The sequence below is a fragment of the Trematosphaeria pertusa genome (assembly GCF_010094035.1).
Source record: "Trematosphaeria pertusa strain CBS 122368 unplaced genomic scaffold BU26scaffold_10, whole genome shotgun sequence".
Taxonomy (NCBI): domain Eukaryota; kingdom Fungi; phylum Ascomycota; class Dothideomycetes; order Pleosporales; family Trematosphaeriaceae; genus Trematosphaeria; species Trematosphaeria pertusa.
The window spans coordinates 1,176,670-1,189,734 of record NW_022987221.1 but is presented as its reverse complement, the minus strand read 5'-3'; the positions used below and the strand labels follow the sequence as shown (position 1 = coordinate 1,189,734).

The 13,065-nt window shown below is 52.8% G+C and overlaps 6 protein-coding genes across 6 annotated transcripts; 2 read left to right on the top strand and 4 right to left on the bottom strand.

The window, feature by feature from the left end:
* Positions 1–94: 94 nt before the first annotated feature.
* On the bottom strand, positions 95–1,935 carry BU26DRAFT_552748 (uncharacterized protein). Its single transcript, XM_033832164.1, has 2 exons — positions 1,458–1,935; positions 95–1,387 (listed from the first exon to the last, which is right to left on the bottom strand). Exons 1-2 carry the CDS (start codon positions 1,882–1,884, stop codon positions 324–326), a joined length of 1,491 nt encoding a protein of 496 aa, XP_033681826.1. The 5' UTR covers positions 1,885–1,935; the 3' UTR covers positions 95–323.
* Positions 1,936–2,806: 871 nt separating this feature from the next.
* On the top strand, positions 2,807–4,313 carry BU26DRAFT_532501 (Nucleotidylyl transferase; the record flags this gene model as incomplete). Its single annotated transcript, XM_033831103.1, has 5 exons — positions 2,807–3,143; positions 3,210–3,511; positions 3,587–4,006; positions 4,066–4,139; positions 4,199–4,313. The coding sequence occupies 5 exons, from the start codon at positions 2,807–2,809 to the stop codon at positions 4,311–4,313; spliced, it is 1,248 nt and encodes a 415-aa protein (XP_033681825.1).
* A 967-nt stretch (positions 4,314–5,280) lies between these two features.
* On the bottom strand, positions 5,281–6,021 carry BU26DRAFT_567161 (uncharacterized protein; the record flags this gene model as incomplete). Its single annotated transcript, XM_033833628.1, has 1 exon — positions 5,281–6,021. One exon carries the CDS (start codon positions 6,019–6,021, stop codon positions 5,281–5,283), a length of 741 nt encoding a protein of 246 aa, XP_033681824.1.
* Positions 6,022–7,714: 1,693 nt separating this feature from the next.
* BU26DRAFT_430871 (HET-domain-containing protein) lies at positions 7,715–8,452 on the bottom strand (the record flags this gene model as incomplete). The annotated part of the gene is made up of 1 exon (XM_033823908.1): positions 7,715–8,452. A coding segment is annotated over one exon (738 nt), but the record flags the coding sequence as incomplete, so codon positions are not given.
* Positions 8,453–9,206: 754 nt separating this feature from the next.
* BU26DRAFT_567159 (uncharacterized protein) lies at positions 9,207–9,765 on the bottom strand (the record flags this gene model as incomplete). Its single annotated transcript, XM_033833627.1, has 2 exons — positions 9,207–9,554; positions 9,652–9,765. 2 exons carry the CDS (start codon positions 9,763–9,765, stop codon positions 9,207–9,209), a joined length of 462 nt encoding a protein of 153 aa, XP_033681822.1.
* Positions 9,766–10,525: 760 nt separating this feature from the next.
* BU26DRAFT_567158 (GMC oxidoreductase) lies at positions 10,526–12,645 on the top strand (the record flags this gene model as incomplete). The annotated part of the gene is made up of 6 exons (XM_033833626.1): positions 10,526–10,709; positions 10,759–11,045; positions 11,109–11,235; positions 11,285–11,737; positions 11,796–12,559; positions 12,607–12,645. The coding sequence occupies 6 exons, from the start codon at positions 10,526–10,528 to the stop codon at positions 12,643–12,645; spliced, it is 1,854 nt and encodes a 617-aa protein (XP_033681821.1).
* Positions 12,646–13,065: the final 420 nt, after the last annotated feature.

Sequence of the window (13,065 nt, the reverse complement as noted above, 5' to 3'; positions counted from 1 at the left end):
CCGTTCCCGTGGCCTGTATTGTATGCAAAGACATGTTGAGGGCATAGCAACTTTGTCCGAGATTCAGTATGGCTCCATCAGATGATAAAAAATTCTCTCCTTTACCTAGGTACTACCGGGCTTCGGTCGAGCTTCACTCAGCATAAGACCAATAATAAACGCAGCACCGACAAGCTTGTATATCCTCCGCCAGAACTCATCTCCAATGCGAAATCCGGATTTGCACAACACGAATGATACTTTTCCACCGGACAACACGCACACGAGATCACTCGTCTGCGTCGTACTTGGCGCATGACCGTACAGCTTCCCTGTTGTGCTGATCAGGAACTTGATCTGGCGGCTCTCCATTCTTCCACTTCCACTGCGTCATCGCACCGGTTCCAGAGGCGCAGCCATTCGCTCAGCCTTGACATGCAAGCCAGGGCCCAAGGGTCATCGGGGCCGAAATTTGCAACACGGGCCTGAATCACATACCGACAGTTCTCCTCCGCAAGATCGTACTTTTGCTGACAATATTGGACTTTGGACAAGTGATCTGAGCAGCTCACCATCCATCTTAGGATCCGTTCCGCCGGTAAATTCTGAGCGTACTTCTTCATATTCTCTATGATTGCTTCGGCTTTAGGGAATGCCCCGAGATCCACTAAATTTTCCAGGAGCGACTCTGAAATGCTCAGGTAGCCTTCAGCTGAGAACTGACTCGATTGTGCAAAGTCTTCGAGCAGTCGGTTTGCTTCGGCTGCAATCTGAGTGCTGCACATGTAAGTCGACTTTGAGGCGATGAGGGCAACTCTACAACGGACGACAGCGTAATGATACTGTCCGCATTGCTTTGCCAAAGTATCAGCGCCGCAAGCTAACCCTGATAGTGCCATACTTTCGGCTTCGCTGGGCGGGACCTGGAGGGCCGTCCTGCATATAATGGCCAGTGAATGGTTAGGTGGACACGCCTTGATGATCTCTTTGAGCATCAAAGTTGCCATTGCGTACTGATTTGCTTTTGCGTATTCGAGAAGCATCTCCAAGATCGCTCGGATAGTGCTTGGATGCTCTGCCGTAATGATCCGTGGAATCTTTTGGCGAGCCTGGAGTAGAGCTCGGTTGCAGGCACGTCGCGAACCTTTCCGGGCGAAATTCAGTCCCGCTATCCAGAAGCCAACGAACCTATCGAGCACAGTAGCTGCATCGAAGATTGGCTTGCGCGTCCTAATTCGCCCAGCAGTGCACGTGTACCACAGATTGGTCTCGCAACAACCAGTGTAATACACCTCTATCATCTTGAGGATCATCTCATGATTGATATATACCACTGGGGCGATAGGCATACGGAAGGAAGCGAGCTGATGGAGCCTCGATGTTCCACTACAAGCTGACGCCTGCGTTTCTATCGACCAAGCTTAGTATTGTGTAGCAAGCAGGAACTATGTCGCATTAAAGCTGCACTGGAGGCTCACCTGACGTCACTCTTTCATCTGGCTCCTGGGCTGTGACCGTAGAGCGCTCAACAACATCTTCCAATCTCTTTAGTCCCCTTCTCCTAAAGTACCGCGCTACCTCTTGGGCAGTCACAGATCTGCCATTGATAGTGAACGTCGCGTTTGGATTGGTATTTCCTCCCTGGACTATGCGACGCGCAACTTTTTCCATATCTTTGAGACTGTTGTGCTTCACGAACCCCCATCTTGAGAACCGGGACTTATACATCTTAGCTGTGGCGTAGAAGCTGCGTTGATTTCGCATTATTGCCATCAGATCCTTGAGTGTCATTTCTTGAATGATGTATAGCTGCCTCAGGAACTCTTTGTTTGTTTCCCATTGCTCTGTCGAAGGAACATTACGCGTAGTTAATTCGGCGGGGACATCAGCCTGTTGCGAGGTCATAATTCTTAGGCGAGTAGCATTGAGAGTCTTCTCTTGGGTGTGAAGTAAAATGGTAGGACTGCTTGGCTGAGCGCTTAGGCTTCTTCCTTAGCTATGTAGGCTGACTCGGCCGCGGAGATCAGAACGCACCTACTCACCGGTTTTCAGCCTTGTCTCAGCACTTGAGCGTGGCTTTTGAAGAAAGGCCAATCACGGCTATCCACACCCCTACAACATATCTGATGTGGTCGGACAACCTACCTGGGCATTCAACACTTCACATGAGAAAAAATAATCCCCTATCACACAACGCGACCTAGCACCCTTGGAATGCAACTAAAGGATCCCTCGCATCTTATTTCTTGCCGGATGACGCACAGTCGGTGCAGAAGGAAGATCCATGTGTGCAAGAATTTGACACTATTGGCCAGGCATAGCGGAGGACGCCCAGTACCAAAGTGCCCTGCAGCTAGGCGCCAGCTACGCAAGCCGCGTTTGAGGATGCTTCATGCCGCTGATCACTGTATATCAATCGCGTGCACGGTTTGATATGAGTTCCACCTTCAGAGCTATATAAAACAGACCCGCTGAGATTGGGTACATCGCCAGTGCCAGCTCTGCGCTCGACACTTGTTACACACGAAGTCGTCCACATCTTCTGTCTCTCGAGGCATTCTTTACTTCGCTCCGCTTGCTACTCGTTGCGACTGCACTGTCTGGACTGTGGTCCTAGCGCGCGATGTGTTTTGTGCGTCTCGAATTCTCCTGCCAGTGCAGTTGGTGTCGGCCCTGCAAAGGCCACGAGAGCAATGCTTCGAACTGCCGCTGCGATAACATGGCCACTTGGAAGCTCCACTTCAAGTGTATCGAGTGCCAGACTCCAGCCCAGCTATCTAAGATCGGCATTTCCAAGTGGACAGACTTGGCGGAATGGGTGCCCCCAATGGGATCTGGAGGACCCGCCGCCGCAGCTCGACCTATTGACTACGAAAATTTGTCGCTGCATCTCGGATCTCTACGAGTCGACAATGCCTTGATGACACGCTTCAAGCGCGTTACTGGACACGAGCCTCACCATCTCTTTCGACGGGGGATTATCTTCTCGCATCGCGATTTCGAGGTGATTCTGGATAGGTACGAGAGGAGAGAGCCTTTTTTCATATACGCCGGTCGCGGACCCAGCAGCAATGCAATGCATGCTGGACATGTGATTGCTTTTCAGCTGGCAAAATGGCTGTCGGATGTGTTTGAGGTGCCTCTTCTCGTGATGATCTCGGACGGTGGGTGCTCCGGAAACTGCCCCGCTCTTTGCTTTCCTGAGCTAATAGGAGACTTTATACGACTAGCTGAGAAGTTCCTACGTGCGCCCTCCGATACAAAAAAAAGCCTCGAAGACTACATGGAGTTTGGAGAGGAAAATGCCAAAGACATCATCTCCGTGGGGTGCGACTGGAAGCGGACTTTTATATATCCGGTCACCAAATACATGGGTGAGGATATGGGGTTCAAATGGAACTGGCGCAAGGTATCATACGTATGTTTGGGCCATGACCAACCCTTATTGTCTGCTAATGGAGGCCAGAGTACCAGCGCTTACCATATCTCCGTACACTGCGGCTTCTCACTTGACGATGTGAATATAGGAAGGGTAAAGTTCCCCATGCACTGTCCGTAGGCAACTACTCGGTTGCCCCTGGACATAAAGGCACTAATCAGCATCTAGTTGAACTTTCCAGCGGTGATCGCCGCTGGTGCATTTGCCAGTTCCTTCTCCACGATCTTCGGAAAGACCTACACAAGCGACACTGAGCGAGAGCTGAACAGTATCCCATGCCTGGTGGCTGTCGCACTTGACGAGGATCCCTACATGCAATTCATCCGAGCTACCGCAAAGCGCAATAATATCGCACAGCCTTCGGTCCTGCACACGAAGTATCTTGATGGCCTTCAAGGGGTGGGTTCGAAAATGTCAGCCTCGATCGACCTCAGCGCCATCTACGTGAACGATACGCCCGATGAAATTCGAGCGAAGGTCGGGCTTCAACCTTCTCCTAGCAACCAAAGGCCCTCTGTGGACCTTCAGACCCCGAATCGCGATCCGGAGCGCAATGTCTGTTACCAATATCTGAAATTCTTCCTAGAGGTCCGCATGGCTATGTTCTTATACGGATGGCGTGTTTGGCCGACTAACTTCTGTCATAGGATGATGATGAACTGGCCCAAATCAGCCATGACTACGCGTCAGGGAGGTTGTCATCGGACGGCGTGAAAGAAAGGCATGAGACCCTTCCTGAACTGTCGCTTGTGTTATCAGTCCATGCTGACATTGGTCAAGGTGCGCACAGGAATTGATCCAGATCTGTGCTTCCATCCAGGAACGAAGGGAACGCGTAACCGACCAAGAACTGGAGTACTTCATGACGCCTCGTAAGCTCGACTCAAGGGTGTAGCTCTGTGGACGTCAGAAACTGCCTGTGCCACGAATGCAGGGTTACGGCGTTGCCGGATACATCGTCAGCCGATGAACTCGTAATTGCTATTATCAACTTCCTTGCTCTTTGAATTATGTTCTCCATACTCGGGGTCTAGCTCCACATCTACCGTGTCCAAACCCTCCCCCGTGACCGCGAGAATACTCCTCGAGCAGTGCCTAACCTCCCAAGGTAGTTTTTGAGAAGATCAGTAAGGTAGCTCGTGAGCCCTGCCAGAACGAAGAATGAAAGGTAAAGAGCGAGAGATCCGGAAGTGTCTCCTCCTGGCTATCACAGGTGATACATGTGCACGCTAGCAGAGCCTCTGTTAAAGGTGGCGATGCAACGAAACGCATGTTTTCTACCTCCATAAACTCACCTGCACCCCTTTCTCGAGCATTAAAAATGTTAATTAGAAACAAGTCCGCTAATCTCTAATAAACCCTAGTATACCTAACTGAGCTATGATGGAGGAAACCGTCGTCGAGGCAATGATAGAGGCCGTTAGGCAGCGACACAAGGCTGAGCTGTAGGCTTCAGGGCTCAGCCTTGAAGCTACCCCGCTTTCGGGCCTGAAGCAGGAATGGCGCTGCAGGTTCTGGTTGGAACTACCTAGGTATGCAGCAAGGCTCTCACTGGCGAATAAACCGGTTTCGAAAGCGATGCGGCGATGAAGGCATTGTGGTGGGAAATGCGGTCGAGAGGGGCGGCAAATCCACCAAGCGGACTACGTAAGCAAGCTAATGTTTAACGCTAAGCCCAATCCGTCCGCAGCAATCTTCTCAACCCCCCAGATATCAACCCTGCAAGCCTGTAGTCCGTAATAGTAGGCATTCCACCAAATAACAAAGCCCAGAAGATAGTATGAGTTGCTCGAGCTACGATATTGCAAAGCCCCACAGTTTCCCACGCACTTCCCGCTCCCTCATCCCTCCCGTCCATCCCCTTATCTCCCACAGCCCTTTGTCGCACAAATAGTAATCTCATGAATATACCTAATCTTCCCTCCCTCCACCCTAATAAGATTGGTGCTCGACGTGCCATCCGGCTTCGTCTTATCAATGAACGGAAAATCGTTAAAGATATCCACCCCACCCACCTCCTCGTCGATAACATAGCGACGATTCGTGATCTTAAACGGCTTGGGGAACTCGGGCATCTTGCACGTGTTGGTCGATGGGCTCCTGTCGCCCGTGTACATGCCGCCCTCGAGGCGAGCGCAGGGCGTACCGTACGGGACCGGGACAGTGCCGTCGCCCCAGCTGTCGAGGTACGCGTCGCCGGCGGCTTTGATGACGGCGCGCGTGTCCCGATTGCCCTCGGGGATGGGGTCCCAGGTCTCCTTCTTCGTCCAGGAAAGCTGGTTCGCCGCGTTGAAGATCCAGTCGCCGTCGTCGGCGACGACTGATTGGATGGTGGTGATCTTGTCGTTGGCGAAGAGAAGCCGCGTGTTGATGACATAGGGATGCTTGTTCGTGGCGGCTGATATCTCGGTAGATGCAGCGCATTCAGTAGTGTCGTAGAAGCTGCGGTTGAAGTCGATCGTGATGGGTTGGGTCAGGATACCTTTGGTGATATCCATGGGTGTGTCGTTCTCTGCATAGCTGACGTTGGCGGCCAGAGCGAGCGTGTCTGGCTTTCCGGCGGCTAGCGCTTGGAGGTACGCTGCTGTTGCTTCCTGGAGCATTGCTCGACTGCATGCCGCGGAGGCGCGAGAGGCGAGTCCCGCGCCTATCAATAAGGCCGAAGCGATCATGGCGCCTTTATTGACTCGGACGTCGCAGTGGGAATTGTGTCTGTTGTCGATCGCGAACCTGCTCGTTCTGGAGTTGAGCACGTCGTCCCATTATGTATAGAGCAACCCCAGATACTGCTGTGGAGGTGCGGTTCCCCCGGCGATTTAACCGCAATCTCGAAATACATCCAGACCATAATGCGGCACCCCAGATTGGGCAATATTGAACATTAGACAAAGGTTAATAACTCCAAGCGCCGGCATTTAGAATAAGTTCGGCAATTTTCGAGAAAGTCGCCTTGAATAGCGAAAATGCAAGCCGCGAGTGGGCGGTGATTTACACATCCAGAGTTCATCAAAATGAGTTCCTGGATGTTTTCCGGCATGTTTCGCATTTCGAGAAAATCGCCAGTCATCATGGTCATCCAGAGTGGTGTTTCGTAGAATCGCGATAGGCATGGTCCGACAAAGCTCTTCATGGCCTTGGGCGTGCCAACGGGGCGGTAGCTTATATAAGCCAAAAATCCTTGAGTATGGGCCGGACATGCATCATTAATTCCGAAAACTTGGGCCCCGTTAACTTCAGCGTCGCTACACCCCCGCGCCAGGCGACATGACTAGTCTTCCAATCCAACAGGATGAGGTGGAGGATAACGCCGACTTCCGTTTCAGTAGAGATAGAACCATCTATTACCATCGGGCTACTGATCGTGTGCTGAATGTATGGGATAACTCCCTCGAACTCCTGATACATTTCGTTGAGGACCCACAGGAACTCGTAAGATCCAGGGAGACATTGTGGTAAAACCTCGAGCCAAAATTCGCCCGGATGGTCTTCCACAAGAAATCTTTTCAGGTTGAACCGGAGGCCGGGTTCCATGGCCGATGTAGCATCGCATGGAAGAGATAAGGTGAGACCGCGGACTGCAAGAGCGCAAGGGGGTAACGACGGTTGCCGGATCGGGGATATGTAGGCCACTTTCGGATGTAGGGCATCAGCGCAAGCTGTATGAAGTGAGTCGATGAGATCTTTGCCTTTCCTGCCGGATATTCCTTTTCCCACCTCGGGGTTGGAGCCCCCGTAATACCAATCTAAGGATGGCGGCGTGTCCGCCCGAGGTCGATCGTACCCTGGAAGGTCTACCTTAGATGAGCTCCATAGCTCAAGATGCATACCGGTGTCCATTTGCTTTATCTCAAGGGGTGGGTTATGAGTAAGATCGGGATCTGGGATGCGGATTGATCCTGTCAGTTTCCAACCCAGCCAGCTCCAGCTTGGATGATCTCCGACAATACGTTGCTCGGTAAGAAATGGCGGATTTGAATTTGCGAGGCGAACAGTGCTTGAGCTTCTCCAGAGTAGGCTGGGACGGAAATTGCTCAGCGGTAATCCATAGCAGAACTTCTCCGGGAAGACGGTCTCTTCCATCCGCCGTAATAGGCCGGTTATAGCGTACAGTGCATCCTCTTGTTTCTTCATGTTCCGGGATACATATCCGTTGATTAGGCGTTCGTAGATTTTATGTCTGTTCGCCCGCTGCGAGGTATTGTCGGAGAAGTCTAGAGGATTCACCAGAGGTTGGTATCGGCGCCATTCGCTCGAAAGAGACGTGGAGTACGGAGCATCCTCCGACCAGGCTGACTCGTTGCAAACAAAGTGTACCTGGTTATTCGTGAAGACGAGGCGTTTGCGCGATAAAAGCCCTTCTTGATAGGTCCAAGCCCTGGTTGCCCAGACCGAGCGCCCTAACTCTGAAGACATTGACGGACATTTTGAGAGGATCTGGTTATTACCAAACTGGGCCCATATTTGCGAGGCGTTTCGGCTGCTTCCTACCCCCGGGATCCCACTATTGGCGTTTGGGCTGTCAAGAACAATAATCGTGGCAAAGGCGCTGTGATAGATACGATGCATGAGACCTATCTGATCATGTTTCTCATCGGGGTTGCATTGATCAATGCACAATGAATCAACCCAGAGGTATCTGTACCCTAGGTTTCGCACTACCGTGATGGCGTGCTCGATGGTCAAGCCAAGCTGATCGGGAAGGGGACCAGCGGGAGGACCGGACTGCTGTTGAACTCCGCCCCAAACATAGCTTAAAGCAAAATACTCGCAGTCGTCTGGTAGAGAGGTTATAACGCGATGCTCGACATCCACCATGCGAGCTTTGCGCAACTCCGGGCAGTTGCGTGATTCGCAGCTAGAATGTGCGTCGGAACACTGACGAATCCACCCTTTAATGAGGCTATAATCGGGCTGGGAGGCAACGTTATGCACATACTCAACGCGCCAAGTGTCGCTTGCAAGCCTGGGGAGGGGGAAGGGAGCGGTGGTGGGTATTCCGAAACGTAAAGCCACCTCTCTCCTCTCTTGGTCCATTGATACCAGTCCTTCCCAGCTTCTCAAAAAGATCGGGCCTAGAAATGGCGTTCCTCCTTCCCGGTCGTCTCTTGGTGTGGAGAAGCTTGTGGGACGGAATTGAATTCGCTGATGGGATATAAACTTCTCCAATTTCTGGCAACATCGACAGGAGCTTTCCTGTGGGAAGTCATGGTCGAAGAGCAGCCTCTGGAGGACATGAGGCTTTTCGACGATGTTCATAGAAGTCGAGGTCCAGCCCGAGACGATCCGCGGTATATCGAGTTCCACGCAGCGACTACAGAGTTTGAGGCGCCGGCGTTTGGTCTGTGACTCGATCACGTCCATTTCCGAGAGACTGGATCGTTCTGTTGGCGTGGGACAGGATGTTTCCGGGGGGAAATGTGGGAAGCTGAGAAGAATCAAAGGGCAGCCTCTTCAGTACCCCGCTTTAGCCCTCAAGCTGACTGCAGGCGTTGAGGCTGTGCCCAACATAGCTGCGAATCAGCTTCAGGCCTGGGACAACCCACAACACTCAAACTAGTATATATTCTGACGAATGGGCAATTCTCTGCATGCAATGGGTCCTTGGTAAAGTTGAGCAATGGGAAGGCTTGTTTGCAGGCTTTCCACGAAATAAATGCGTTGGAGCACATACGTGAAGGCGCTGTCGGTGTACCAATGTTTCACCCGCAGAGATGGGCTGGAGCTACTGAATGCAGAGGCTGATCATGGACAAGTCATCCGGGCCCCACTGTCCAGCCTTAAGAAAGGCTCAATCCTTGGCCTTGTTCTCCCACTCTTCCCAGACTTCGTGGTATTTCTTCCCTTTGTTCCCGATGGTGCTCTGCCCTCGATGTACCATATCGAGCATCCTCCCCTGGTAGCTCGCAACTACACCGCTTCCAGGACCGTCCTTATCAATCAGCTCGCGCTCATCCGGCTCGATCACATTGACATAGTATGGGTCTCTGAACGCATCAGTGAATTGCTGCAACGAAGGGACCAGGAACATGGCGATGCCGTCGAATTTGACCGGTTCGGTGGGGAGTTCGCTTGTGCTGACAGCGTTCGGCGCGGAGTCGGTGGCGGCGCTTGGGACCATCGTGCCGTTGACGTGGACCTGAAGAGATTGTGTTAGATAGCCCGCTAATTCATGGGGAAGGGGAGCGTGCCTGCTGGTACCGCCTGATTCCGTGCTTCTCAGCCCACGGAATGACCTTCGGTGCATGCACGTTCTCCCAGCGGTCGTAGAATTGCGCCGGCGTCAGGGTCGGCTTCCGTTTGATGTAGGTGACGATCTGGATACACTCTGTCTCTGCTGTATCGGCCATTGTGGATTAGGTCTTCGGAGACGCTCTGAGAAGGGCTACACGACGCGCGTGTTCGAGACATAGCGCTATATGGGCTGTAAAGACGGAGTTTGCGGGCGGGCATACTGGAGTTTGGGAGCTAAACTCCCCGCCGAGAGAGTAAGCAGCTTGGAAGTGTTCATCCTCGCGTGGAAACCGGATCCCGGAGGCATCGTAGGGGGTGCGATGGGCGCCAATTATGGTGGGGGATGACAAGGCCCGGCGGCTTGGCGAAACTGTCATCACGTGATTCTAAGCTTTCTAAAGAAAATTCCCATAATTTGTTGCAGGTTGAAAAGTGTCCGATAAATGCGTTATCAAAACCGAGGAAATGAATCCGAAAATTCCGGTTCCGAAGGCTGCAACCTCAGGATAACTCTATCGATCCTGGCGCTATACCCCTTTGGTATGAGATCGGCCCGAACCGCATCCCGCATCCAATTTTCCTCCAACCTTCATTCCTATCGTCCATCTTGACCTTTCCAATGGCATGGGAAATCCTCACAATGCGATTCAACAAGCATTTCTCGCCGCGTCAGCCCATCTGCAGGCCGCTGCAAGGCACCGACAACCCGGACGCGAACCACTCTATATCCATGCAAATACGCAGTATTATATAACCAAAGGAGGAAGCTGACCGCGGAAATGGACTCGCACCATCGATGGAGAATGTCTAAAGACGCGTCTGCTCTGACCATGGTCTTCAATCCACACCACTCATCCATCAGACACCAACCTCAGAATGCGGTCTACAATCGCGCTCTCTCTTATTCTCGCGCTAGGAGTCCATTCACGCGCTCTAGGCTGGCACGCGCGAGCCATTACCGAGCGAGACTTAGCGAGTAACGCGACTTACGACTTTGTGATTGCTGGAGGCGGGACTGCTGGTTTGACAGTCGCTGATCGATTGAGCGAGACTCTCAATGGTATGGCCATTCAGATCGGCGATACGTCCCTTCTACTAATCGCACTCAGTCTCTGTCCTGGTCATTGAATTCGGCCCCTTCGATCAGAGGGAAGATGAGGTCATGATACCGGGGCTCTTCCCCGCCATACCCTACTTCTGGCTGCCCCTGATGAGCACGCCTCAAACGGCACTCGGCGGCACATCGTACACTGTTCCATGCGGGAGGGTAGTCGGAGGCGGATCGATGGTCAACGCTATGTTTATGAGTCGCGGTAGCGCTGTGGAGTATGATACTTGGGCTCAGCTTGGGGCTACTGGGTGGACGTGGAGAGATCTGCTTCCTTACTTCAGAAAGGTGCGCTCTTCCTTCCATTTCCTGCTGATGCGTTGTACGAGTCGTGCTAACGTTCAATCACAGAGCGAGACCTTCAACCGCCCAGACCCCATCTACGCTGCCGAGCACAACATCACGTGGGATGACTCCGTACACGGTTTTCAAGGCCCCGTACCAGTGACCATTGCACCATACGACTACCCAGGGAGCGGTAAGGGATCCCTTGTTCAATGATATGATCGCCTCTAACGCGTACCCAGCGAACTTTTACAATGGAGCCCGCAGTCTCGGTATCCGAGCACCCAAGGATTCCCAAGCCGGCGATGCTACAGGTATATACCGCTTGCAGCGTGCTGTTGATGCAAAGACGCAGGCCCGCTCTTCCGCACGCGTGAACCACTATGATCGGGTCATTGACACCAGGCCGAACTACCATGTGCTCCCAAGCACTGCAGTAAGTAAGGTAGTCTTCCAAGGCACTTCTGCTGTTGGAGTCGAATACATCAACACCGCTAGTGGAGTTAAGGGCACCGTCCATGCCAGCAAAGAAGCCATAATCGCTGCTGGAGCTGTCCATACTCCGCAGATCCTCCAGCTGTCCGGCGTAGGCGATGCCTCCTATCTGAGCAAGTTCGGGATTGAGTCTGTCGCCGACCTTCCAGGCGTTGGTCAGAATCTGCAGGACCATCTCGTTCTCTCAGTGGGCTACAACTGTGCGACGAACCCACATCAGGCTCCTCAAACGTACCTCGCTTACTAACGAATCCACAGTCACGTCCAATCTCTTCCCCAACGGCGGCTCCCTGCGCACCAACTCTACCTATGCAGCCGAGCAGCGCGCCCTCTACAACGCCCAGCAGCCCAGCGCCTACGACCTATCAACATCTACCGGCAACCTCTTCATCCAGCTCCCACTTTCAAATCTGACCAACGCCTCCGCATCCATCATCTCCCTCGCAGAAACGCGAGACCCCGCTGAGCTGCTCGGCGGGAATCCAGATCCAGGCGTACTCCAAGGCTACAAGAAGCAGCGCAAGCTCATCATCTCGTCCCTCAACGCAAGCGGCGTAGGCGACATATCCTGGAACACAGACTTCGCAACCAGCCTCTACATGGTCAAGCCGCTCAGCCGGGGCTCCGTGAGGATCAACTCGACAGACGTTCTCACAGCCCCATTGATCGATTTCGGCGCTATTACCGACCCGACGGATCTCGAGATGCTGCTCGCCGTATATCTTAAGAACCGCGAGCTTATGGCCACGCCTGATATCGCCATTCTCAGCCCCGTTGAGACATCTCCAGCGCCAGGCCTAACCGACAAGGACGCGATCAAAGACGCGATCAAGAAGACTCTCACGCCGACTAACGCCCATCACTGCTGCACCGCCGCAATGATGAAGAGAGAGGACGGCGGCGTAGTGGATCCGCAAAGTAGGGTGTATGGCACGAAGCGCTTGAGCGTGGTGGATATCAGCGCTTGGCCGCTTATTGTGGCGGGTGGACCGATGGGCAGTGTTTACGCCGCGGCTGAGAAGGTACGTTGCCGATCTGTTCTGAGATAGTATACTAATGCGTGGGGTAGGCTGCGGATACGATTAAGGCACGGCATGGACTGCTTTAAGCCCTCTCCTTCGCTTCACTCTGACAATGTCCCATTGATAAGATTTTGGACTGAGTACCCATTCTAAGTAGCTCCCTAGGGTTAGCCGCTTCTCCTCTCAGGCCCCATCACACATTACTAAAAAGAGAACTCACGCCCCTCCACTTCAGTCCGCCCGACCCATCTACGTTAGCGCATCCCGGTCTTCCCCACAACCTCCACCAACAACCTCCACCACGCCAACAAACTCCTCCCAGCCCAAAAAGAAAGCATTGTGGGGCTAGCCGAAACTGTATGGCAACGGCCAATTTTACTAGAACGCTGTAAGCGGATATTCTGATTGGGGAGGAAAGGGGAGAGCTTAAACGTACCCACTAAACCACCGATGCTGATTGGCTGAATTATAATACTTTTCCTGGGTATTCTAGTATATACAGCGAA

Coding starts and splice junctions, on each gene's coding strand:
- BU26DRAFT_552748 (XM_033832164.1), bottom strand. CDS start 1,884: ATGACCTCGCAACAGGCTGATGTCCCCGCCGAATTAACTACGCGTAAT. Junction 1,388..1,457: donor AGATGAAAGAGTGACGTCAG/GTGAGCCTCCAG, acceptor CTTGGTCGATAG/AAACGCAGGCGTCAGCTTGT.